At 41.8% G+C, this 24,639-nt stretch overlaps 1 protein-coding gene across 1 annotated transcript in view; it reads left to right on the forward strand.

Annotated features, from left to right (window-relative positions):
• VPS13B (vacuolar protein sorting 13 homolog B) overlaps nt 1-24,639 on the forward strand; it is a 1,386,889-nt gene that overhangs the window by 1,122,265 nt on the left and 239,985 nt on the right. The window contains exons 37-39 of the mRNA XM_069731647.1: nt 11,048-11,253; nt 12,544-12,754; nt 19,223-19,407. Coding sequence (XP_069587748.1) covers nt 11,048-11,253; nt 12,544-12,754; nt 19,223-19,407 — 602 coding nt within the window. The remainder of the gene's footprint in view (nt 1-11,047; nt 11,254-12,543; nt 12,755-19,222; nt 19,408-24,639) is intronic.

Raw genomic sequence — 24,639 nt, forward strand, 5'->3', positions numbered from 1 at the left:
GAGGGAGAAAAAAAATACATTTTTTTATATAAAATTACAAAAAAAAATTATCGGATCACAGGTGCGGACAAGAAGGAGAACTTAATTTCTCCATCTTTTCGATTGACTCTGTGAGTATATCTGATGTCATCCGAGTGCAGTCCGATGTTTCACATGCACCCATAGACTTGAGTGGATGCTTGTGAGTCGAGTCTCGCAGCATGCTTTCATTGTTTTCTCATGCTGAATTGGAAAAAAATGGGAAAAATTAGAAAATAATCTCAGATCTGCACTCGGCCGTTTTATATGCTTGTGTGAGCGAGCCCTAAAAAACGTCTTCAACACCAAAAACGCATCAAATAAGGGGGAAAACACCTTAAAAAATGCAGCAAAGATGTAATACAGAGAAAATTGTTAATGTGTAGTTTGGTGCAGACACCTGCAGAAAACAAAAAAACACAGTATTTATGCTACGTGTGAACATGGCCTTACAGACACAAAAGAGCCATGTATCATATAGTGACCCACATGAGGATGAGAAAGTTCTGGCTGCTAAGATTGGAAAAATCTATAAGTTCCAACTAGAGATGAGCAGAATGCTCAGATGACGTCGCGCCAGCCCTGACTAATCAAAAGCTACACCAGAAGGTCAGATATTTGTGGTCTCCCATCCAGCCTCCAGGTAGCACTGACCTGGACACTGCATCGGAGTCCACTCTGCAGTCTCGGGCGTCTGCGGAGTTTCCCTCACTGCCACCACCCCTCTGCCATCTCCTCCTGTCACGGTAGAAAGAAATGATAAATGGGTGTGGATTGGAGTGTGACCGGGAGGGTGGCCAAAATTTGCCACAACGCTAAGTGCTTGCCACATACTTTGTCCCTCTTTCTGTTTTTGAAAAGTTGGAAGGTATGAATAATCATCTGCAGAAATGTATTTCTAGAGCAACAAGGTTGGATTCTCCATTGATTTTGCAATTTTACTTCTCCCTCTGTTAATATAGTTTTTAAGGGCAGCCTCATATAGAAACACAATATATGACTTAATAAAGTGGGCATCTCATCAAGACACCTCTCTAAGATCAACCACCTTGGCGATCAGCTGATTGAAACACATCTAGAGTCTGGAAAAAGCCCTGGGCCATCAGTTGCTTTTTCTGAAAGTCGTCTTGTACCACTGCATAAATTAAGTTTTCCCATCTCATACATTTTTAGTGTATATATATAACAAGCTATAAATGTTTCAGAGATGTGAGTCCCAACTCTAGGGACAACACTTATCTTGAGAATGCGACCACATCTCACGCATGGAGAGGTGGCTGCACGTGTGTGGCTCAATTCATATTTACTTATTTGGCAATTACAAAAATAGCAGAGCAATCCTGTTCTGATATTTTCAGAATTCCCATAGACGGAAAGCATTTCACCCTCAACAGGGTGCCATGATATAGGGCGCCAATCTAAAGTTAGGTGCACTGCCTGTGGCAATTCCATAAACGTCCTAGAAGTTGATATGTCTTTAAAAGAGTTGCCCTGGCTTTTTGTGACTGCAGACTTGTGAATCCTCACAGTAAGCGCTGTCAGGATTACCTGGTGCCTGCTCTGGGATTGCAAGTTAGCGATTTGTATACTTCTGGCCACATTCCAACTAGACGTGTCCAGCCTCACTCAATTCACTTTAATTGAGCAAGTCTAGTTGTTATGTTACCCCATGTATTCAAATCGCATTCTTGCAGTCACGTGCCCGCCTGCTTTCAGCGCTGTACAGGAGAATCCTGACTGCATGCAGTGTGTGAGTTGTGTGGACTCACAAATCTGCAGTCACATGGATTGACTTGGACCCAAAGCCTGGACAAGCCCTTTAATATATTATTTTAGTGAATGGTAGATCATGTAATACATAAATTCGATAGGTCTGCCCATATGTGAGCTAGGTGGAATGTCTCTATGTGTGTCTTCTAAAATTGTGTCCAAGGGACTGTTAACACTTCCTGCTGTGAGGGTACCATTATATCACAGGGACACTGGATAGAAATCACTGCACACATCAATATTCACACCCTAACTGCTATGTGTACAGTTATTGCTATCCAAAGACTGTCTGACTGTCTGCATCTTTGTGTTTGCAATAACATTAGCATGAAGAGTTCGCAATAGTCAATGTCTCTATTAAGTAACGGCTCCAAAGTCAACAGAAGGAAGGAAGGAACAGCTGAGAAGGATTACTTTCCTCCAGGTTACTAGTTTATAAAATGTTATTTTTCTAAATAAATTGTTCGCTTCTCCCTCAGAGAAATATAGCCAAGAATGGATACAGTGCATTAGGGCTCCTTGCCCAAATAACTTAATGGATATTACAATAACTATTAGCTTTAGATATGTGTTGTCCTGCGGACAATCTCCGAAGCTCCGACATGTAATGTGAGTTGTAGGTCGATGAATTGAATTAAAAATCCTCAATATTCTATTTATATAGTGTATCTTTACCATGTCCGAATGGTAAAGGGATCCCTTAGCTGAACCTGATATACTGAGCATAGTTGGCTTTTAATTGCAATAATGGTACTGTCCGGGTGTAAGTTAAGTTTATCTTTCCCTCTCATATTTTGGATCTTTTTAAATTTGGGAGAAACATAACCCTAGTAGTAAATGTGATCCAATATAATTATGCAGGGTTAAAGTAAATAATAGCAAGAAATAGCCGGCTCTTGTTCTCTGTTATATGTATTACCTGTAGTATTCATGTAATTGTGAAAATGTATAGGATTTACAGTACTGTGCAAAAGTTTTAGGCAGGTGTAGAAAAAATGTTGTAAAGTAAGAATGCTTTAAAAAGAATAGAAGTATTAATGGTTTATTTTTATCAATTAACGAACCGTTAATTGAATGAACAAATGAGAAATTTTAAATCAAATCTATATGTGGTGTGACCGACCTTTCCTTCTTAAAGGGAAGCTGCCAGCAGTATTGTGCACAGTAAGCTACAGACAGTGTTAAGTTGGCGCCGTTATGCTGATTACAATGACACCTTGGTTGATGAAATCCGACTTGTGGTTGTTGTTTAATCTTTATTTTCAGCTTTCAGCTAATGATATGCCTGTGCTCCGGGGGCGGCCTGCGGGGTTGGTGTATGTGGTGCTCTGCTTAGGTATTCATAATGCAGACTGCTGACAGGTCACTGATCCCTCACTGACCCACCCCCTAGTTTGCATGATGAATATCTGTACATACTGAAGAAAAAAAACACTTCTTCAGGCAGGTGCCAGCTGTGGCAACTGCGCTGCAGCATAATCGCAAGTTTAGTGTCCAGTTTATAAGTATGATTGATGTTAATGAGCAAGTGTAAAAAAAAATCTATTTGAAATTTGCGCCCACCGCGCCTGCGCAGTAGCAATGAGGACACCATTAATCCTGACCAAATCTCCAACTCCATTTGCTGAAATGCAGCCCCAAACTCGCCCTGGACCCTCCACCATGCTTCACTGTTGCCTGCAGATACTCATTATTGTACCTCTCTCTTGCCTTTTGGCAAGTTCTTTCTTGCCTTTTGGCAAGTTCTTTCTTACCTATTTTCCAGTTACGCAGATCTTTATACCTATTTGCTTAATATATGTTTGTTTGTTTGTTTTGTGTGTTTTATTACTTTTCCTACTCTATATACAATTTTATGAGTGAATGAATTTTAAATTGAATTCTCAAAGTATGATTGTTAAACAGTGGTCAAAGAAAAACTAAAGGGATGTACAGTATTATCTGATTTAGTTAAGAACATTAGAGAGAAAATAAAACATGGGTTTGAATAAAGAACGGTCCCCTGCCAAGTTCTCCAGGTTACTTCTCTAAAATTCTCTTTGCATATCTTTATTATAATTCCACTTGATATATTAGATGCTTTGCAAGTCTTACAAATCAGTTTTACATTTGCTAACAGTAATATAGTTTGTATACTGCATTAACAAATCTCTGTCCCATTGATTCTTATAACTTCTCTTACGCTGCACCTTTACTCCACAATACACTACCTTGTCCAAACTTCTGCATTCTTTTTTTTTTTTTTTTTAATATCCCCAAATTACGTCTTGTTAGTTCTTACAAATTATATCTCTTTCAAGCATTTTAGTAGATTTAATCAGTATAACTAGGGTTGAAGAAAAGCACACAGCTTTAGCAATAAATACAAATAATCATCCGCTGCCCCATTGTGAGGTGTGGGGAGATGGGGACGGAGTTCCGGCCGCGCATGCGCTGTCGGAAAAAGCGGTCCGTCGGCAGCAAAAAAACCTTACATTCAACGTTTTTTGCTCCCGGCGGTCCACCACAACACGGCACAACCGTCGCACGACGGTTGCGACGTGTGTCAATACGTCGCAATGCGTCGGTAATGTTACTCTATGGGGCAAAAACACATCCTGCAAACAACTTTCCCCTAAACGACGCATTGTGACGTATTAAAAAAAACGCTAGTGCGAAAGTAGCCTAACAGACAAGACAGACTAGCATTACACAATTGCTGATGAACACACGTTATCCCAGATATTGAAAAACTTAACCTGAGTATTGTTCAGGACAATAATAAGTTGCTTATTGCTCATAACGTTATTTACATAGGCAGAAAAATTGTGGACATGAGATAAGTATTTTTTTTCCAGGCTTGAGCGATTATTTGCTTTGCAGCTAAAAAGAGGAGAGCTCTTCAGAAGACATCCAGGCATCTTCCAAGTGTCTTTTGAGCTGTCCCATTAACTTGTATTGTAAAATCCAGAGCATCATCCAAGCTGAAAATGCCAGAAGAATGGACAGGTCACTTCTTTTACCATTTTACGTTTTATAGAAACCTGAAGAGATTAAAAGACGGTGAATAGGCTGAACATATGAACAGCAAATCATCTTTTCGTGGAACTACATATGTTCGTTCTTTTGAGCCTTTCTGATGTTCAGGCAATTTTTGTAGTAGAAGCCGTCTGTAAAACAAAAACCTTGTGTGCGCATACCTTGAGCGTGGAAAATTTGCGATGCAGCAAAGCTTCTGAGGGATCCTTGATAAAGGGAGTATGGAGAATGGTGCTAGCCAAGTTATATACACAAGATCAGAAGCAAGATATCCACAGGCTGGTCCACCACATCTGTGGCTCATCATCGTTGGAAGGGCACTAATGTGGGTCTGAGCACTAATCTCCAAAATTGGAAAATTGTCTCAATTTTCCTCCAGCCATTAGGTCACTGACAGGCGAATGTGAAGTCTGTCGGCTTGATTAATCAAAGTTTTCACGCCAGAATTCTGGAATAGAATCTTTGAAAAATCGCAATATTTAGGCACAAGTCTGAGTTGCGATCTAAATTTTACAACTTTTGCCGTTTTCATCCAGCTAAACTGAAATGGGCTGGATGGGGCTGATGATGCCACAGCTCGTCTAATTCATGATGAGCGGTGGTGTTCTCTACAACAAAAATCTCAAACTAGTACTGACTTTAGTGAGATTTCTGGCATAGCACACAAATGCGCACGCCACACGTCAGATGCTCCACTTTAAGGAGGAGGCGTGCACCTCTTCATAAATCAGAAGTGTCTGACTGTAGCACTTCCCCTCATCAAGACCAGTGTAAACATTGCCGATCTTGATGAATCTGGCCCTATGTTGCTAAATATGGCAAGATAGCCAAACTATAGACTTCACTGGGGAGACAGTGCCCATGCGTAACCTGATGCTTCATCCAGCTCCTTCTGACCATGATCTTGCAATCCTAGGAGGAACAAGGGAGATCAGTGTTTTTTTTTTTTGGATCACTGGTGGTCCTGTAGTAGGACCCATACATATCTAAAAGTTATAACCTATCCAATGGATAAATAATAGCTTGTTTAGACCAGAATAACAATGTAATTAAAGGAATGTATTTTTAATGCAAAATTAAACATAGGATAAAAATTAGATGGTTTTCAAGCATAAATTGAAAAGTCTTCTATGAAGAATAGTCATATAATGGCTACACTTGTCCTCAGCGATTGTGTGCTTCCTAGCATTGTGGTTGCTCTAGCAAGAGTTTTGTCAGCTTTATCCTAAGCTGCTGCTTTAAAAATCAGTTGGCTCATGTCTTCTGGCATCTAGTTACTTTTTATGGAAACTGCAATTTTTGCTCCTTGTCTATATTTCAAGATGATTTTTTAAATGTGTTTAAATAATTTGGCCTCTGGGAGCGAATGTACCGTAGTTGGAGAAGAGGCGCTGATGCCAAGCTACGCTATTATGCCTGATAGAACTGTTCTCATGTATCAGGGATCACAAACCTCGGCAAAACAGTCATTACTTAGGGTTTTTCTTGCATGTATATGGTGTGCACATACATCCCTTCCAGCTGGCATGAAAAATGGTGTTTAATCTTAGGTGGCAGCCCTCGTGTTTCTGAAACTGAGCAGATTTAGAAATCCCAGCTGGTTGAAGTGAAATTCGGGATTGGCCGTTAGACACATGATATACTGTGGCTGTAATTTTTAGATAAAGTATTTTATTGGGCAATTTAAAACATAGGAGATGCAACGATAACGCACAGTCTCAGTGAACGTGGACAGCGAATACATCTCCATGTAATAGGAAAATGTGCAAGCAATTGTATTTCATGATTACTATTACCGTAATTCTGTGAAAGGTGGCAAGGGATAATGGGGAATATGAGTGTATTGATGGAAAAGAAGAATATAATGGAGTACAAAAAGTTGAAAATTAAGCAATAGATATTGTAGGAGTGGACCCTGAGTTAGAGAAAATTCAATGCCTATGTTAGGATAAATATGGTTTACGGAGCTTGTTTAAAAAAAAAAAAAATAATTCTGTATTATGGAGGTTTCTGCTAAATGCAGGAAGTCTAGTACAAAAGAGAAGTTACCCTATGGGGGGCGTCCATAAAAGATATGTTAGTGTTTCTCCCCACAGATTTGTATATCCTAATACCAGAAAAGTAGATGAGATTTAAAAATTTGTGTTAAAGATCTTGTGAGAAAACCCACAGTGGAAATTGACCTGTACTTTGGATCCTCAGCATATCAATGTACATTGAGGATTAGTGCTGAGGTTTCACCTTTTAGCAGTGCGAAGGGTGAAACCTCCAGTATTTTTATGATGTGTGGCAATATCTTATATTGCTTCTTTTGTTCACAAACCTGTGTTTTGGCCCATTCACATTACATGATGTGCGACAATAAAGGACCACTGATCAGCTGCTTGTTTACTAATTGGCGGTGGTTTAATTGTCGGATTACACAGGCAGATTGTATTTCAGATGTGCACGGAATGGTAAGTAATAGATCACTCCGAGTAACTAAATTATTGTGAAATAAGTGTTCCCAGGATCGCTGTTTCACAATTATTGGGCAGTGGTAGATGAACCTTTAGGATTGCTACATACTGCGTTTGTGTCCACTGTCAGTTGCATGTGCTTAGAAGGTATACGCTCTACAATGGCCATAGCTAGAGGTTCCATGCCGAGGCATCAAACACCATACGGACTCTTTCTCAGTCAAGCCAAATATTAAGCAGACGCATATTGGACAGAACACAGTTATATCCTCTGTCTGGTGAGTGGAGGGTCTTTGGAACGGGTACACTATAAGTCCGGAACAGCTCCTGGCCTATGTTATAAGCTGAGTGCACCTAGCCTAATAGAAGAGCTTCTTTCTTGAATTGTGTGAATAAATAGGTTTCATGATTTGCTGGACCACCACAGTAAAAGAGGCTGCTGTTGCTGGACTTGTCTGGCAGTGTTGACATCTCCTTTTTTGAACCTTTGGAGGTGAATTTCTGGAGCATTGCCTGGTGTATAACTCTAATGCACCTATTGTATTTTTCCATGCTCTTTCCTGATATTTGCTCCCTTATCTTTAGGTAGCCATAGGTTCATTGCGTAGAGTAGAGTTGTATAAGGGGATATGTGCCAGCCAACACATCATACACTATGCCTCCACCATGTACTCAGAATTAGATGTCAGCGGAGCCTTATGGGTTGATTCACAGTTCACTTGCACTGGCTGTTTTTATTTCTCTCCATTGCATATTTTGGGGGATTACTCGATTTGAGGTTTATTGGGGATGGGGGTTTGGTGCTGTGCATAAATACAATTTTAATCTTCTTTTATTTATTTTGTGAATTTATTTTTATTTATACATCTGCTATTATAATGCCGCTCTCACGCATGCTGTCATTTTGTGGCAGCCCCTGACCATGTGCTCTTTTGATTCTTATGGACACTTCAGAATATTTATATATCATCCAGTGGCTTCTTTCTTTATTTATTTTACTCACTTATTAATTCCACTGCCCTTTATAGACCTCATCATCACAGTCCCCATTGGGGCTCACAATCTACATTCCCAATTAGAATGTCTTTGGAGTGTGGAAGGAAACTGGAGGAAACCCACGCAAACATGGGGAGAACAAGCAAACTCCTTGCAGATGTCGTCCTTGGTGGGATTTAAACCCAGTACCCCAGCGCTGCAAAGCAACAGTGCTAACCACTGAGCCACAGTGCTGCCCCAGGGACTGTGTCTGACTGCTACTTCCACCAGCAATATTGTCTGTTTGTCGCAGTGTCTTATCTAAAAGGAGTTGTCTCCTTTGCGGATCCACCTACATGAGCCGGAGTGGAGAGCAACCATCCTCTCGCCCTACTTAATCAGGATGTTCATGCAATGCAATGCAATCAACCTTTCATTTGAATGTCCTGCATGTAATATTACTATACTGTGTGCAGAATTATTAGGCAAGTTGTATTTTAGAGGATTATTTTTATTATTGAATAACAACTATGTTCTCAATCAACCCAGAAGACTCATAAATATCAAAGCTTAATATTTTTGGAAGTTGGAGTTTATATTTGTCTATCTTAGGAGGATATCTGTTTGTGCAGGTAACTATTACTGTGCAGAATTATTAGGTAACTTAATAAAAACCAAATATATTCCCATCTCACTTGTTTATTTTCACCAGGTAAACCAATATAACTGCACAAAATTTAGACATAAACATTTCTGACATGCAAAAACAAAACCCCAAAAAATTAGTGACCAATATAGCCACCTTTCTTTATGATGACACTCAGCAGCCTTCCATCCATAGATTCTGTCAGTTGCTTGATCTGTTTACGATCAACATTGCGTTCAGCAGCCACCACAGCCTCCCAGACACTGCTCCGAGAGGTGGACTGTTTTCCCTCCCTGTAGATCTCACATTTTATGAGGGACCACAGGTTCTCTATGGGGCTCAGATCAGGTAAACAAGGGGGCCATGTCATTATTTTTGCTTCTTTGAGACCTTTACTGGCCAGCCACGCTGTGGAGTAGCTGGAGGCATGTGATGGAGCATTGTCCTGCATGAAAATCATGTTTTTCTTGAACAATACCGACTTCTTCCTGTACCACTGCTTGAAGAATTTCTCTTGCAGTAGGTGTGGGAGTTGAGCTTCACTCCATCCTCAACCCGAAAAGGTCCCACAAGTTCATCTCTGATGATACCAGCCCAAACCAGTACCCCACCTCCACCTTGCTGGCGTCTGAGTCGGAGTGGGGCTCTCTGCCCTTTACTGATCCAGCCTCTGGCCCATCCATCTGGCCCATCAAGAGTCACTCTCATTTCATCAGTCCATAAAACCTTTGAAAAGTCAGTCTTAGGATATTTCTTGGCCCAGTCTTGACATTTTATCTTATGTTTCTTGTTCAAAGGTGGTCGTTTTTCAGCCTTCCTTACCTTGGCCATGTCCCTGAGTATCGCACACCTTGTGCCTTTTGTTACTCCAGTAACATTGCATCTCTGAAATATGGCAAAACTGGTGGCAAATGGCATCTTGGCAGCTTCACACTTGATTTTCCTCAATTCATGGGCAGTTATTTTGCACCTTTTTTTTGCCCAACACGCTCCTTGCGACCCTGTTGGCTATTTGCCATGCAATGCTTGATTGTTCGGTGATCACGCTTCAAAAGTTTGGCAATTTCAAGACTGCTGCATCCCTCTGCAAGACATCTCACAATTTTGGACTTTTCAGAGCCCGTCCAACCTCTCTTCTGACCCATTTTGCCAAAGGAAAGGAAGTTGCCTAATAATTAAGCACACCTTATGTAGGGTTTTGATGTCATTAGACAAAACCCCTCCTCATTACAGAGATGCACATCACCTGATTTACTTTTTTGGTAGTTGGCTCTCAAGCCTGAACAGCTTGGAGCAGGAAAACATGTATAAAAAGTATCATGGGATCAAAATACAACTTGCCTAATAATTCTGCACACAGTGTACATTCCCCTGTGGCAGTCATTTAAGGGGAATGTATCCCTCCTATTTTGACAGTATCTGAAAGTAGTGGCAAATACACTGATAGCGCTGTGATTAAATTTTCCTTGATTCAAGACAAGTGCTAAGACCTCCTGTTCAGGTGGGAGGAATACAAAACTCATGAACACCAAAGACTCCACTTCACAGACACATACACAGACACACTAATGGAGAGGACTTAATGGGGTAGTCTCCTAAGACCCCCCAACAATCCCAACAACGACAACCCTGAAGAGCCTTTTGTGAATGGAACGTTGGTAAATCATGTGCGTTGCTACTCCATTAATACTTAAGAATGAATGGAGAGGCAGTGCGTGTGCATCATCATGACTTACCACCTAACGCTTCGGCACCACCTCTCTGCAGCTCCCTGATGGTCTTTGATAACACGGCTGCAGCATGATGTCACGACTACAAAACCTGATAACCGCAGCCAATAAAGGGGCTCAGCGTTTATTCCAAGGTAGACCGTTCAGTCCATTGATTAGTTGCATCAGATAGTGCTGCAGTCGTGACGTCACCACTACAGCCATGTCTACAAACACCATCAGGGAGCAGGGAAGAGGCGACACTGGGGCGTCGGGGTTGTAAGTAGTGATGATTTTGCTATTTTTAAATGAGTGAGGCCTTTAAGATGTTACATTTTAAAACTGAAAATCCTATTTAACAATGTTTTTAGGATTCTGCATGTTTTCTCCTGTATACATGTATTTTGTTGATGGTACATATGATACAGCTATTCCTTTTTCTTACTATACAGCAGACACTATTTCTGGAGCGCTGTTCACTCTAGATTTAAATGACTTTGTTGTGAAAACAAGCTTGAATGAACGAAGAAGGAATTTGATCGGACCAGTTTCGGGCTCTGTGAATCTTGAAGCAAGTTGGTGCAAGCATAGTGGGGACCCAGGGACCCAACCTGCAACTCCTAAAATCCTTCTTGATATGAGATGCGGGCTGTTGCAGGTACTTTGGTTATGAATTTTTTTTTTTTAACAGGTTGTCCAGCCTTTGGGCTCAAGTCTGCAGTCACCGTGTGATTACAGACTTGTGAATCCTCATAATGTGCATTTTGCGCAATTTAAGGATTTTGTGAGAGCGGGGTGGACCCATGACTTCAAATATGTGGTTTGCATAATTGTGGCCCCATGCCGACTAGATGTGGGCTGCCTTGCTCAATACAAGTGAACAGAGTGAGGCCAGACACGTCTAGTCAGAATGTGGCTGGAAGCATGCTAATCACGCTCTTAGCATCAGGGAATCCTGACAGCACTCACAGTGCGTGCCATGAAGATTCATCAGGGTGCAGTCACATAGAGTCACTGCAGACTTGAGCCCGAAACCTAGACAAGCCCTTTGAAGTTCTTTTGATTTTCTCCAGCACCTAGACTAATGGTTCCTGGTCATTTTTTTGTCGTGGATCCTAAATAGGCAGTTAAAAGATAGTCCCTTAACAGGTGTAAAGAAATGTTCCTTTGTTTAGACCTGAAGATTCTTATTGAAGAGGAATATGCTTGTTTTTACCATAGTAGACTTAAAGCAGAAATTAATCTAATATTGTAAATCAGCATTTATAGATATCTTGCCATACAAAGGACATTCCTATAATTATAGCAGCTTAGTAATATGGACTCCCAATTTAGGGACAAGAAGCCTATTCTATGATGGAGAAATATTTGGGCAGAATTTTTTCATATATTGATCTTTCTGGCCTTTTCTGATTGGGAGATCTACAGTTGAGGGTCCTAAATATCTCTAAATAATGAACTCCCGTCTTTTAACTCCGAAACCCCCGATTGGTAATTTGAAAAATGGTCTTTATTAAACCAGACAACCCTCTTAATTTTTCTAGACCTTAATAAAACTTACGATGGTACAGGAGCATATTGATTCTGACTTGATCTATGAAAACACACAAGACGTAATGATACATATAAAATAAGATTTATGGGGCTGAATTGAATTTTTACAGGTGGCACCCTACCGGTCTTGTAGATAATAGCGGTACATTTAATTTGATTTACTGGCCAAATTATTGGTGTTGATATAAACCAGGATTGAAGACAATAGCAGCACTGTGCCGAGAACACGAGTCAGAGGAAGTTATCTCTTTCTCTTTAACTTTTCTCATGAACTACGAATGAGACCCTGCCAAATAAAATATCTAATCAACGGGAATAAGTGGTGTTTAGATAACTTCCAGATTGAGCTGTATGTTTTTATACCTTTCCATCGCTAATAATGTTTTCTTTCTAGGTTTTCTGGGGTCAAGAGAACCTGAATTGCTTAACACTTCTGAATGAACTTGTCCAGGAATACCTGAAGAGAGAGTCAGGGTTGGGCACCACAGATTGTGAGCAGCCCCTTCTTCCCGTCTCCCCTGTGATCAGTAGACCTTCAACCTGTAAGACAGAGCACAGCTCTGATGACTTGAGAACTGGACTTTTTCAATACATCCAGGATGCTGGTAAGTCAAGGACATCTCAAATATGTTTTTCGCATTATCATTTCTTTGCTTGCGTAGCTTTCTGCTTCAAATAACTTTTCATCAGTTTCATTCTGCTGAGGACACCAATCTCCATAGGGTTTGAATGTCTTCTCTGTGTTTCCTTGGGTTTCTTCCCAAAATCCAAGAACATGGTCATTTTAAAGGAAAATTCCAGGCACTGTGAATAAAGGAACACTAAGCAAATTAAGTAAACTTAAGAAAACTTGGCTTTTACAGTGTTTGTCAGTTTGCCGGATTCTCGGCATGCTCCTGAAACAATCTGTCTTGTAGAATTTTCGCAGATGTTAATTTCTACCTCCCCTTAATTTGTGTCTGGCAGAAGTCTGAGCTGGGCAGGCCTTAGCTAAGAGGGGTCGCTTAGTGGTCCCGGTGTCCTTATTCTGTTGCAGGCAGAGGAGACTATTAAGACGCTCTTGTAATTTTTCACCATCCAACAATATACAGTGGGGCAAAAAAGTATTTAGTCAGTCAGCAATAGTGCAAGTTCCACCACTTAAAAAGATGAGAGGCGTCTGTAATTTACATCATAGGTAGACCTCAACTATGGGAGACAAACTGAGAAAAAAAAATCCAGAAAATCACATTGTCTGTTTTTTTAACATTTTATTTGCATATTATGGTGGAAAATAAGTATTTGGTCAGAAACAAAATTTCATCTCAATACTTTGTAATATATCCTTTGTTGGCAATGACAGAGGTCAAACGTTTTCTGTAAGTCTTCACAAGGTTGCCACACACTGTTGTTGGTATGTTGGCCCATTCCTCCATGCAGATCTCCTCTAGAGCAGTGATGTTTTTGGCTTTTCACTTGGCAACACGGACTTTCAACTCCCTCCAAAGGTTTTCTATAGGGTTGAGATCTGGAGACTAGCTAGGCCACTCCAGGACCTTGAAATGCTTCTTACGAAGCCACTCCTTCGTTGCCCTGGCGGTGTGCTTTGGATCATTGTTATGTTGAAAGACCCAGCCACGTTTCATCTTCAATGCCCTTGCTGATTGAAGGAGGTTTGCACTCAAAATCTCACGATACATGGCCCCATTCATTCTTTCATGTACCCGGATCAGTCGTCCTGGCCCCTTTGCAGAGAAACAGACCCAAAGCATGATGTTTCCACCACCATGCTTTACAGTAGGTATGGTGTTTGATGGATGCAACTCAGTATTCTTTTTCCTCCAAACACGACAAGTTGTGTTTCTACCAAACAGTTCCAGTTTGGTTTCATCAGACCATAGGACATTCTCCCAAAACTCCTCTGGATCATCCAAATGCTCTCTAGCAAACTTCAGACGGGCCCGGACATGTACTGGCTTAAGCATTGGGACACGTCTGGCACTGCAGGATCTGAGTCCATGGTGGCGTAGCGTGTTACTTATGGTAGGCCTTGTTACATTGGTCCCAGCTCTCTGCAGTTCATTCACTAGGTCCCCCCGCGTGGTTCTGGGATTTTTGCTCACCGTTCTTGTGATCATTCTGACCCCACGGGGTGGGATTTTGCGTGGAGCCCCAGATCGAGGGAGATTATCAGTGGTCTTGTATGTCTTCCATTTTCTAATTATTGCTCCCACTGTTGATTTCTTCACTCCAAGCTGGTTGGCTATTGCAGATTCAGTCTTCCCAGCCTGGTGCAGGGCTACAATTTTGTTTCTGGTGTCCTTTGACAGCTCTTTGGTCTTCACCATAGTGGAGTTTGGAGTCAGACTGTTTGAGAGTGTGCACAGGTGTCTTTTTATACTGATAACAAGTTTAAACAGGTGCCATTACTACAGGTAATGAGTGGAGGAAAGAGGAGACTCTTAAAGAAGAAGTTACAGGTCTGTGAGAGCCAGATATCTTGATTGTTTGTTTCTGACCAAATACTTATTTTCCACCATAAAATGCAAAAAAATGATAAAAAAAAACAGACAATGAGATTTTCTGGATTTTTTTTTCTCAGTTTGTCTCCCATAGTTAAGGTCTACCTATGATGTAAATTACAGACGCCTCTCATCTTTTTAAGTGGTGGAACTTGCACTATTGCTGACTGACTAAATACTTTTTTGCCCCACTGTACAAGACTGTGAGGAGGAACCAAACTGGCTAATATCATTGAGCACATGTAGAAAATGTCTTTATTTTTTTACAGGTTTGCAAAATACGACAGAATATCATAAAGGGAATGGAGGATATTAAGTGAGGGATCCCAGTTTTCACCAATGATGTACTGTAAACATTACCACCTTTATTTAAAGGGAATCTGTCACCAGGTTTTTGCCACCTTATGTGACAGCAGCATAATGTAGAGACACAGATCCTGGTTCCAGCGATGTATCACTTACAGGGCTGCTTCATGTAGTTTGGATAAAATCACTGTTTAATCAGTAAGAGATTAGCATTAGAGGACTACTTGCCCTGCTGACAGGCAGTCAAGCATATTCATGAGCTTTGAATAACCCCGCCTCCACCACTGTGTGCACTATATATGGCAATAAAGAAAGCAGCCAATCAGTGGTGTGGGCGTGGTTATATAGCCCTACATTCAAATAACTGCTAGATCTGCAGCAGAGGAAACAGTGATTTTATCAAAATAACAGCAAGCAGACCAGCAAAGGACACATCAATGGAATTAGGGTCTCTGTCTCTACAATACAGTGCCTTGCGAAAGTATTCGGCTCCCTGGAACTTTTGAACCTTTTCCCACATATCATGCTTCAAACATAAAGATACCAAATGTAAATTTTTGGTGATGAATCAACAACAAGTGGAACATAATTGTGAAGTTGAACGAAATTTATTGGTTATTTAAAATTTTTGTGGAAAATCAAAAACTATAATGCTGCTCTCAGATGAGTTAAAAAAAAGATGGTGACAGATTCCCTTTAAACAAAATCTGTCATCCCTCCTAAGCCGTTTTTATGGGCTTGCAGGTCAAAGAAAGATGAATAAAACGATACCTTGCTATCTGCACTCTGTCTTATTCTTGAGAATTCCACGTGTTTTCTTGATATGTAAATGAGCTGTCAAGATCTATGGGCTGGACATAGATCTCCCTGAGAATCTGCCTCCAGAGATTATTTTACATGACAGTGGGTGTCACCAGTATGAGACATGTAGATCAGGAGAGCAGACTGTCAGTCATTACATGTCATGCTGGTGACGCCTGTTTAAATTTTAAAATGAGGGAAGTTTTATTACCCACTCGCCGTGCAGTGCATCAGTGCAGTGGCAGCTGTCAACCAAAGTGCCGGGCTGTGCTTCCAGCTGTCTCTCACATTATATTGAACAATGATTGTTGGCACTCTATATACACCCCCATGACTGAATGCCAGCGCTTTCGGGAGGAAATAAGTTAATTTTGTCCCTGGAGCTGCACTTTCAGTAAGATCACCAGGCAGCATTGTAAAACAATTTAATATTATATCTGGCTATCCCTTCACTGATGACCGCTTTCTGCCTATGAGCAGTTCAGACAAAGAGCTGTGAATCAGTGCTGTAGGCGGAGTTAGATAGAGCTCATCATTGAGAAGACTAGCAGGGCCACAGCAGATAAAACCGTGATTTCATCAAAACTACAGCAAGATGCCCAATAAAAGAACCAGTGCTGGAGTCAGGCTCTCTTTACTTATTCCTTCATGCACTTGGAGCGCCCCCAAGGGCTAGGGGTTACTCGGAGCTGGGCCCTTCGGTTCTCAAGGGGGATGTCACGGTGGCTGACCCGGTCCGTGGCCCTAGGTGCATCCGTTGAAAGTGTGGGAAAGGTCTTTAAAGGGATAATGTTCGTGACGCCACCTGTGGTATTCGGTCAGGGTGACTGACGCTGCTTAGGGGTCCGCTGGGGGCTGGGGTGATGTTTTGGCAGCTAGATGGTATACCTTCCCACAGGTAGATGGTGTATGGTGTGAGGCGCAGTTAAGAACGAGGATACAAGGTTGCAGTCTCTTTACCTTTACTGAAGGCTTCGGCATCCACAGTCCAGAGCACCAGATCACAGGGCAGGCAGAGTCCGGCCGGTCTGAAGGCAAATCTAGAGTCCCCTTATCCAGGTGGAAATCAGTAGCCTTCCTCTAGCACCTAGGTGTTGTAGTACCTCCCTGCTGTGCGTCTCGGTATGGTCTTCACAACTGTTGTGGATGTTATGTCTTTCTCTCTCTGTCCCCCTGTTGGTAAGGATAGGACAAACCCGTATTACTGATGGCCTGAGGCTTTTTACACTAGCACGCCCCAACCCCCACAGTTGCCACCGTGCCTCCTGGGTATAAGGTCGGGCAACTAATATGGAATTAGCTGTCCTGACGGTCTCTGGAGCCAGGCTTGGAGACGATGACTCCCTTGGTGTTCCGGCTACCGGATCCTGCACCTCAGAAAGAGGCAGCCTTTTACAGGGCATAACTCCCTCTGGTTTCCTCTCCTTTTGCTATGACTTCGTTTCTCACTCTCTGCAACACAATTCCCTTAAATGTCTCTTTCTTAGGATGCTGTCGCATCAGTAAGCAGGCGCAGCTCCGTATCCTTCTGTCTAGGCCTCTGACAGGATCCCACCCCTGTCAGGGACCCACTACCTGAGTGGAGCTCAGATAGCAGCTCACTGGGTGAAGCTCAGCCAGCTTCTGCCTAACTTCCTATCCAGACCACCAGTTTTACCTAAATGTGAAGAAAGCCCTACTGAATAGGAGCATAGCTCCCCCTGGTGGACTGGAGTGTGAAGTGTGTTGTGTGACTTAACATCACTCCCCCTGGTGGAAGAATGACATTACTGCAACGACCAGGACCCTGGGGCGCTGCACACTGCTTTGTGTTTTAAGTTTATGCTTCCCTGTCTCTTACAGGTATCTTTTTCTCCATGGTTTGTTCTTATCTCGACCTCAGCCTTGTCCCTGATCTTACTCTTGTCTTGACCTTTGTATTATCTACTTGGTATCTGCAATTCTGCATTCAGCTGAGGCTACTGACACCTGTGCAGTATACTTTCTTGTGTTGATCTGACTGTTAAGGTACCTTCACACATAACGATTTCGTTAACGATATCGTTGCTTTTTGTGACGTAGCAACGATATCGTTAACGAAATTGTTATGCGTGACAGCGACCAACGATCAGGCCCCTGCTGGGAGATCGTTGGTTGCTGGGAATGATCAGGGCCTTTTTTTGGTCGCTGATCATCCGCTGTCATCGCTGAATCGGCGTGTGTGACGCCGATCCAGCGATGTGTTCACTGGTAACCAGGGTAAATATTGGGTTACTAAGCGCAGGGCAGCGCTTAGTAACGCAATATTTACCCTGGTTACCATTGTAAAAGTAAAAAAAAAAAAAAACAGTACATACTCACATTCCGATGTCTGTCACGTCCCCCGGCGTCCACTGTGTCAGAGCCGGCCGGCCGTAAAGCAGAGCACAGCTGTGACGTCACTGCTGTTCTCTGCTTTACGGCCGGCGCTGACAGTCAGTGCGGGAAGCTGACGGCTGGGGACGTGACAGACATCAGAATGTGAGTATGTACTGTTTTTATTTTTTACTTTTACAATGGTAACTAGGGTAAATATCGGGTTACTAAGCGCGGCCCTGCGCTTACTAACCCGGTATTTACCCTGGTTACTCGGGGACTTCGGCATCATTGAAGACAGTTTCAACGATGCCGAAGTCTTTCCCCCGATCGTTGGTCGCTGGAGAGAGCTGTCTGTGTGACAGCTCCCCAGCGACCACACAACGACTTACCAACGATCACGGCCAGGTCGTATCGCTGGTCGTGATCGTTGGTAAGTCGTTTAGTGTAACGATACCTTTAGCGTTCAGATTGACATCTTAGTTCCACTCCATTTCTGTATCACCAATACTTCCACCAAACGGTGACTAATCTGGGCATTCTGGCCTAAGAATTTCCTTGAAAGCAAAGCTCACACCTCCTTGCAGTGGTTAAGGAGTAATGGTCACCAATTTGGGCCACCCTTTTTATTTTGACAGTGCGCGCTGCCGCAGACTTCTGAGTTGTGGGATCCCGGCATGCAGAGCAGGATCCCACAACCTTCCGTGGCTTCTCACAGTGCAACTGTGAGATCTCTTGCCTAATCGTTCTATCTTGTTCTTTGCACTAATCCATTTTTTCGGCATTATTTACTGAGTGGTGACCAAACTGTAACCTCACTAGAGCAGTTATCATTCAGCAACCACTTAGTAAATGTTGTGGCGGCGCTGGGTTACTCCATAGTATCATAGCTGGTGTCAAATAGTTTGCAGTTTGGAAAGTCCACTTGTTGGCACGAGATTCGAGATTGCGACATTGACCTTTCATGTTGGAACCATGAAGCTTCGCAGGCTCCGGCACAGTTCATCAAGAGAATGTGACTTTTTTCACAGATTTCTTAATTTCTATGTTCTAATTGTTTTATTAGTATTTATTATGTCTTCTATCATGGTTGAAGCTTATAGTCTCATATCTCTTTCTCTTGTCGGATAGATGCTCAGAAGATTCCCAATGCTTTTGAAGTGGTGTTTTTCAATGAGACAGAAGACAATCCCGGGATGATGCTTTGGAAATATCCAGAGCCAAGAGTTTTGACTTTGGTGCGAATTACCCCTGTGCCTTTTAACACCACGGAAGATCCTGATATTAGCACCGCTGATTTGGGAGATGTTCTGCAGGTTTGTACCGCAATATTGAGTCTAATTCTTTGCATAGTTTTAATATTCATAACATATGAAAGACACAATAAGTGAGACCCCAGATTTACAGATAGAAATATCCCCTTTAAATTATTTTCTAGTCATGCCAGTCCTGTTTGCAATTTTTTTCCTTTTTTTTTTTGTAACATTTACGTTTTTTTTGTTTTTGATGAGTAGTTCAAACAGGTGTGTATATTGGTAACCTAAAAATTGGGTAGAGCAGGAAATATAGGTGTAACCTGTTACTGTTCAAGAATAGAGGTACAGAACGTCCATAGAATATTACATAATTGGAGCAGAAAATGTATTTTATGTGTGTTTTTCCAAGAAGCACCTATTATGAGTATGAGATTATGTCATCGGAGGGCAGCACATCATATGTGTGTCATGGAGACTAAGTCAAAACAGACATGCACTGAGAGAAACATCAGATGCTGCTAGATTGATGGCCAAGTCATAAAAGTGACGTAAGGTACGGAAATGGGCAGTTACTGTAACAGTTCTTAACACCAGCTTATGTATTAGTGATACAGTGGTTAACATTTTGTGTAAAGAAAAAAAGATTTTAAAAATTTTTAAAGAAATTTCTTAGAGCGCTAAGTTGTTAAAAAAGCACCAAAAATGAATAAACGTAGATACAAACACATATTTATCAATACCGTCTTTTAGACTGTGTAAAGTGGTTCATGCTTTTTAATAAATTTGATACATTTTAAGTAGTGTTGAGCGCAAGTGCTTGTTACTCGAGTTTGACTAGGGGGCTCGGGTATGCACAGAGTATCGCATGTGCTCGAGGGACATGTTAGAGTCCTCGTATCTGCATGTTTCACGTCTGTTAGACCACCACAAAACATACGGGGATTGCCTGACAAACACATGCAATTCCCTCATGTTTTGTGGCAATCTAACACTCGCGAAACATGGGGACACGAACATGTCACTTGAGCACCCACGATACTCAGTGCATACCCGAGCCCCCTAGTCAAACTTGAGGAACGAGCTCTTTCGCTAATCACTAATTTTAGGTTGTGTAGATGAAAATTACAACACTGATTAACTAATGATGTCTGTCTTTTTCCATAAATTTGCACCAAGATGTTCGCGCATTGTGTCACACATTAAGCCACACCCTTTTTCCATTGAGGCCATGCCCACTTGCCATGCACAGAAAGTGTTTAAACTACGTAGTAGAGATGCTCTGGACAGAAGCAAACACAAAATAAGGCAATGCCATGTGGTAAAGGATAAGCATAAGCAATATACCGTATATACTCGAGTATAAGCCGACCCGAGTATAAGCCGAGACCCCTAATTTTGCCACAAAAAACTGGGAAAACTTATCGACTCAAGTATAAGCCTAGGGTGGGAAAGGCAGCAGCTGGTAAATTTCAAAAATAAAAATAGATACCAATAAAAGTAAAATTAATTGAGACATCAGTAGGTTAAGTGTTTTTGAATATCCATATTGAATTAGGAGCCCCATATAATGCTGCATGAAAGGTTAATGATGGCCCCATAAGATGCTCCATAGAATATTATGCCCCGTATGCTGCTTCTGCTGTGATTAAAAAAATTACATACTCCCCTCTCGTCACTGGGAGCCAGGTACTGGTGTCGCCACTGGCTCAGACCTCCGGCACTTGTGATATTCACCTGTCCCCATTCCACCGCCGCACGCTGCTGTGTCTTCTGGGTCCCTGCAGTGACTGTTCAGGAAGAGGGCGTGCACGAACCACGTCATCGCGCCCTCTGACTTGAACGTCCCAGCCAGAAGACGCGGAAGACAGAGCCCGGCGGTGGAACGGGGACAGGTGAATATCACATGGCTCGCCCTCCCCCATCATACTCACCCTCCTGGCGCGGTCTCTCTGTATGTCCCTGCTTCTCCGATGGTCTCCGGCGCACCGGCAGCTTCTTCCTGTGTTCAGCGGTCACATGGTACCGCTGATTAAAGTAATGAATATGCGCTCCACGCCTATGGGAATGGAGACACGCCCATATTCATTACTTTTATGAGTGGTACCACGTGACCGCTGAACACAGGAAGAGCTGCAGGTGCCGGAGACCATCTGAGAAGCAGGGACTTGCAGAGACTGCACCGGGAGGAGGTGAGTATGATGTGACAGACGCCACTCCTGCCGCTCCCCCTCCCCCCGCCGAACCCCTGGGACAATGACTCGAGTATAAGCAGAGAGGGGCACTTTTAGCCTAAAAAAAGGGCTGAAAATCTCGGCTTATACTTGAGGATATATGGTAAGCGCTCACCTGAAGGTGTTGTGTGCAGGCACAACACCTATAAAAACTGCTTTTATATGTTGGTTTTTATACCTTACAAAAGGTGTCGGTCCGGAGCAGAAACGCGTTGGTATTAATAAAATCCAATTTACAATCCTAAGGCTCTTCATTGCCACAGCGCCACTCACCTAAACATGGCCATAAGACCACATAATAAACACAGTAGACCCCAGCGTTGGTGTAGGGTTCGCTTGAGTACAATGCGCCAAATTCATTAGAGGCGTGTGAATAATTCATTTAGAATCAATCATGTAGAAAAAAAACACAAGGGCAACGCACACCTCTTCAGTGAAAGAAAAAAATGAGGACAGAAAGGAAGCAACCAGGATGAGACCTGATAAAAAAAAAAATTGGTCGTTTTCTCTCGGATGGTAACACTCACATCACAAATGTGTGAATCTTGCCTAATGCCCAATTCTCAATTTATTTATATATTTACAAGAGGAATAAAGGAGGAATTGCAGTTTTAAGAGAACATTCTCCAGGGTTTGTTTTTATTTTACTTTTTTTTTTTTTTTTTTTTAGTGGGAACGGAAGTCAACATTGATGACTTTCAGCAATCTTTCCATTTAGACTTTATGAAGGACGTATATATCCTAGGTCTGCGGCATCACTGGTCATTCTGACATAACGAAGGAAAACCGGCATCAGTATGAGTAGTCTGCCATGTAAGATGCCCGGGTGTTAGTGGGGACACTGATTTACCCCTATTTTTCATATGTTATCCACATTTCCATGTGTAAACCACAAACAGATGTTTGCCTTACATGCTTCAACATCTTCTGTATCTCACTTAGCATACTCGTTCCATCCTCCATTCAGCCCTGGCTTCCAACAAAATACTTAAGTGTATTAGTCCCGATCTGATACGGTGCCTGATGACTGCTCATCCTTATTTATGATGTATCACAGCACACAATGATACTTTGGAACAAGTGCACATTTGTTTGTTTGCACAGCTGGATGCATTCTTCTGTGTGTAGAAAAAATGTCCTGTTGGAAATCAGCGATGTAAAGCTGGAATTGTGTTCGCTTACCATTGTTGTCTGGGTGGACCCCGGAATTTGATAGGCCATAATACCCCTGGGTTTGACATGGTGTTTTATGGACCATGGATGAGACATATTAATCTAAGGGCCTGTTTACACAGCGCAATGTGCAGCATCCAACGACCACTGACCGTCAACATGCTTGTCGATCGTTGGTTGTTAATAGCCTGTTTACAAAGGCTGTCCCCGCTCCTGTGTGCATAGGCTGCCATTGTTCTTGGACGCACAGATGATGTGCTGCCAAGAATGATGATCCTTTGTGCAAACCGAAATATTGTTTCACCCGACGAGCCGGCGTTTTGCAAGATGATAAACCTAGTATGAACTCTACAGAAATAAAAAAAAAATAGTATTTTCTTTGGATGACTGTAAATTAAGAATATAGACTGTGTTCTGAAGGAGACCGGTGTCCATATAATTATTCAACCTGATTATGCATTTTCAAGCTAAGGCGAACCTGCTAGGGAACTGCTCATAAGGCTTTATTCAGATTTAGCACTCGTACCACTCAAGGTCTATTTGGTAGTTCAGATGTCTGCGGTTTTTTTTTTCCTTGTTTGGCAGGTTGATTTGTATCTATGTGTAGTAAGTGGCAGATGTTCCAGGAGGTGCTGTACTTTCACCTTACCATTAGTAAGGGCTTCTTACTGCTGGATCCATGTTCTGAAGCACAACTACTGCAATTATAATACATCCCAAAAAATAAACATCTGTTATCACTCTCATAGTGTGTCTGTTTTAATAAATGTTTCTTTTTCCATAAAATTACATTTTCATGACATTTTTTTCTTAGGACTTTACATTGTACTGTTTTTAAGTTATTCCTCCTGGAGATGTAAAAATAAATTGACAGCTGGGTATTACCATTCCTCATGTAATTCATTTGCATAGGCTGACATTGTACATTTGATGAAAGGGGTCTGCTTATACTACAGCTCCTCTGTCAGTTGAGACACAGGTCTCTGGAGCTGTGTTTCATCAGACTGCAGACCATCCTGACATGTGAGCAGGATGGCTGCCGTTTGAATTAAGTGACGGGGGGACGTTTTATTACATTCTTGGAGAACTCCTTTCATGATAATATCTTGTCTCGAAATCTTACATATGAGCTGAGAAAATAATGAAGTATCGGCGTATAGTTGGTGGAGAAAGGTTGAGCTTGATGGACTTAGGTCTTTTTTCAACCTATGTAACTATATTTTGTGACTGCGCTACTGGGCAAATATGCTCTGTAGCAAACACCATTTTTGACAAATAAAATAAGCTATCCCACCAGCATCAAGATGTACGCAAATCAGGATTATCCTAACCGCTCTATTAAAACCTTACCATGTGTTTAAGTGACTGGAGGATAAGTTGGTATGCATGCAAAATATAGGAGCAATGTTCCTTCTTATACTCCATTTAATTTTTGGGTGGTAATGTTAAGGGTGAGGCCCTCCTTTCTTTCAGCTGGACATTTATATAGATTCCCCATTGCTGGGTATTTATATTTGTCACCCGGTCCTGTTCGGCCCTTATTCACACTGGCATTACTTTGACACATGGTAAGGTTTCAATACTAAAGCTTAGGACCGTCCCAATTTGGATACACCTTGACGTTGGTGGTATGGCTATTACATTTTTTTTTTAAATCAAAAACAGTATTGACTAAGTACCCTGCGTTATTTATATTTCTTTTACTTATTTACTTACATCAGAGTATATGTTCGTTTTGTTTCCATGTTATGTGTTTTATATGCTTTATAGAAAATGGGGAAAAGAAGTTTGATAAAATTTTATTGAAATCATGCTATTATCTGATAAAACGTTCACTTAAAGAAAACATCCCTTGTCTCTCAATCCTTAAGCATAAGTCTGCTGCTGA

The sequence above is a fragment of the Ranitomeya imitator genome, chromosome 6 (assembly GCF_032444005.1).
Source record: "Ranitomeya imitator isolate aRanImi1 chromosome 6, aRanImi1.pri, whole genome shotgun sequence".
Taxonomy (NCBI): Eukaryota; Metazoa; Chordata; class Amphibia; order Anura; family Dendrobatidae; genus Ranitomeya; species Ranitomeya imitator.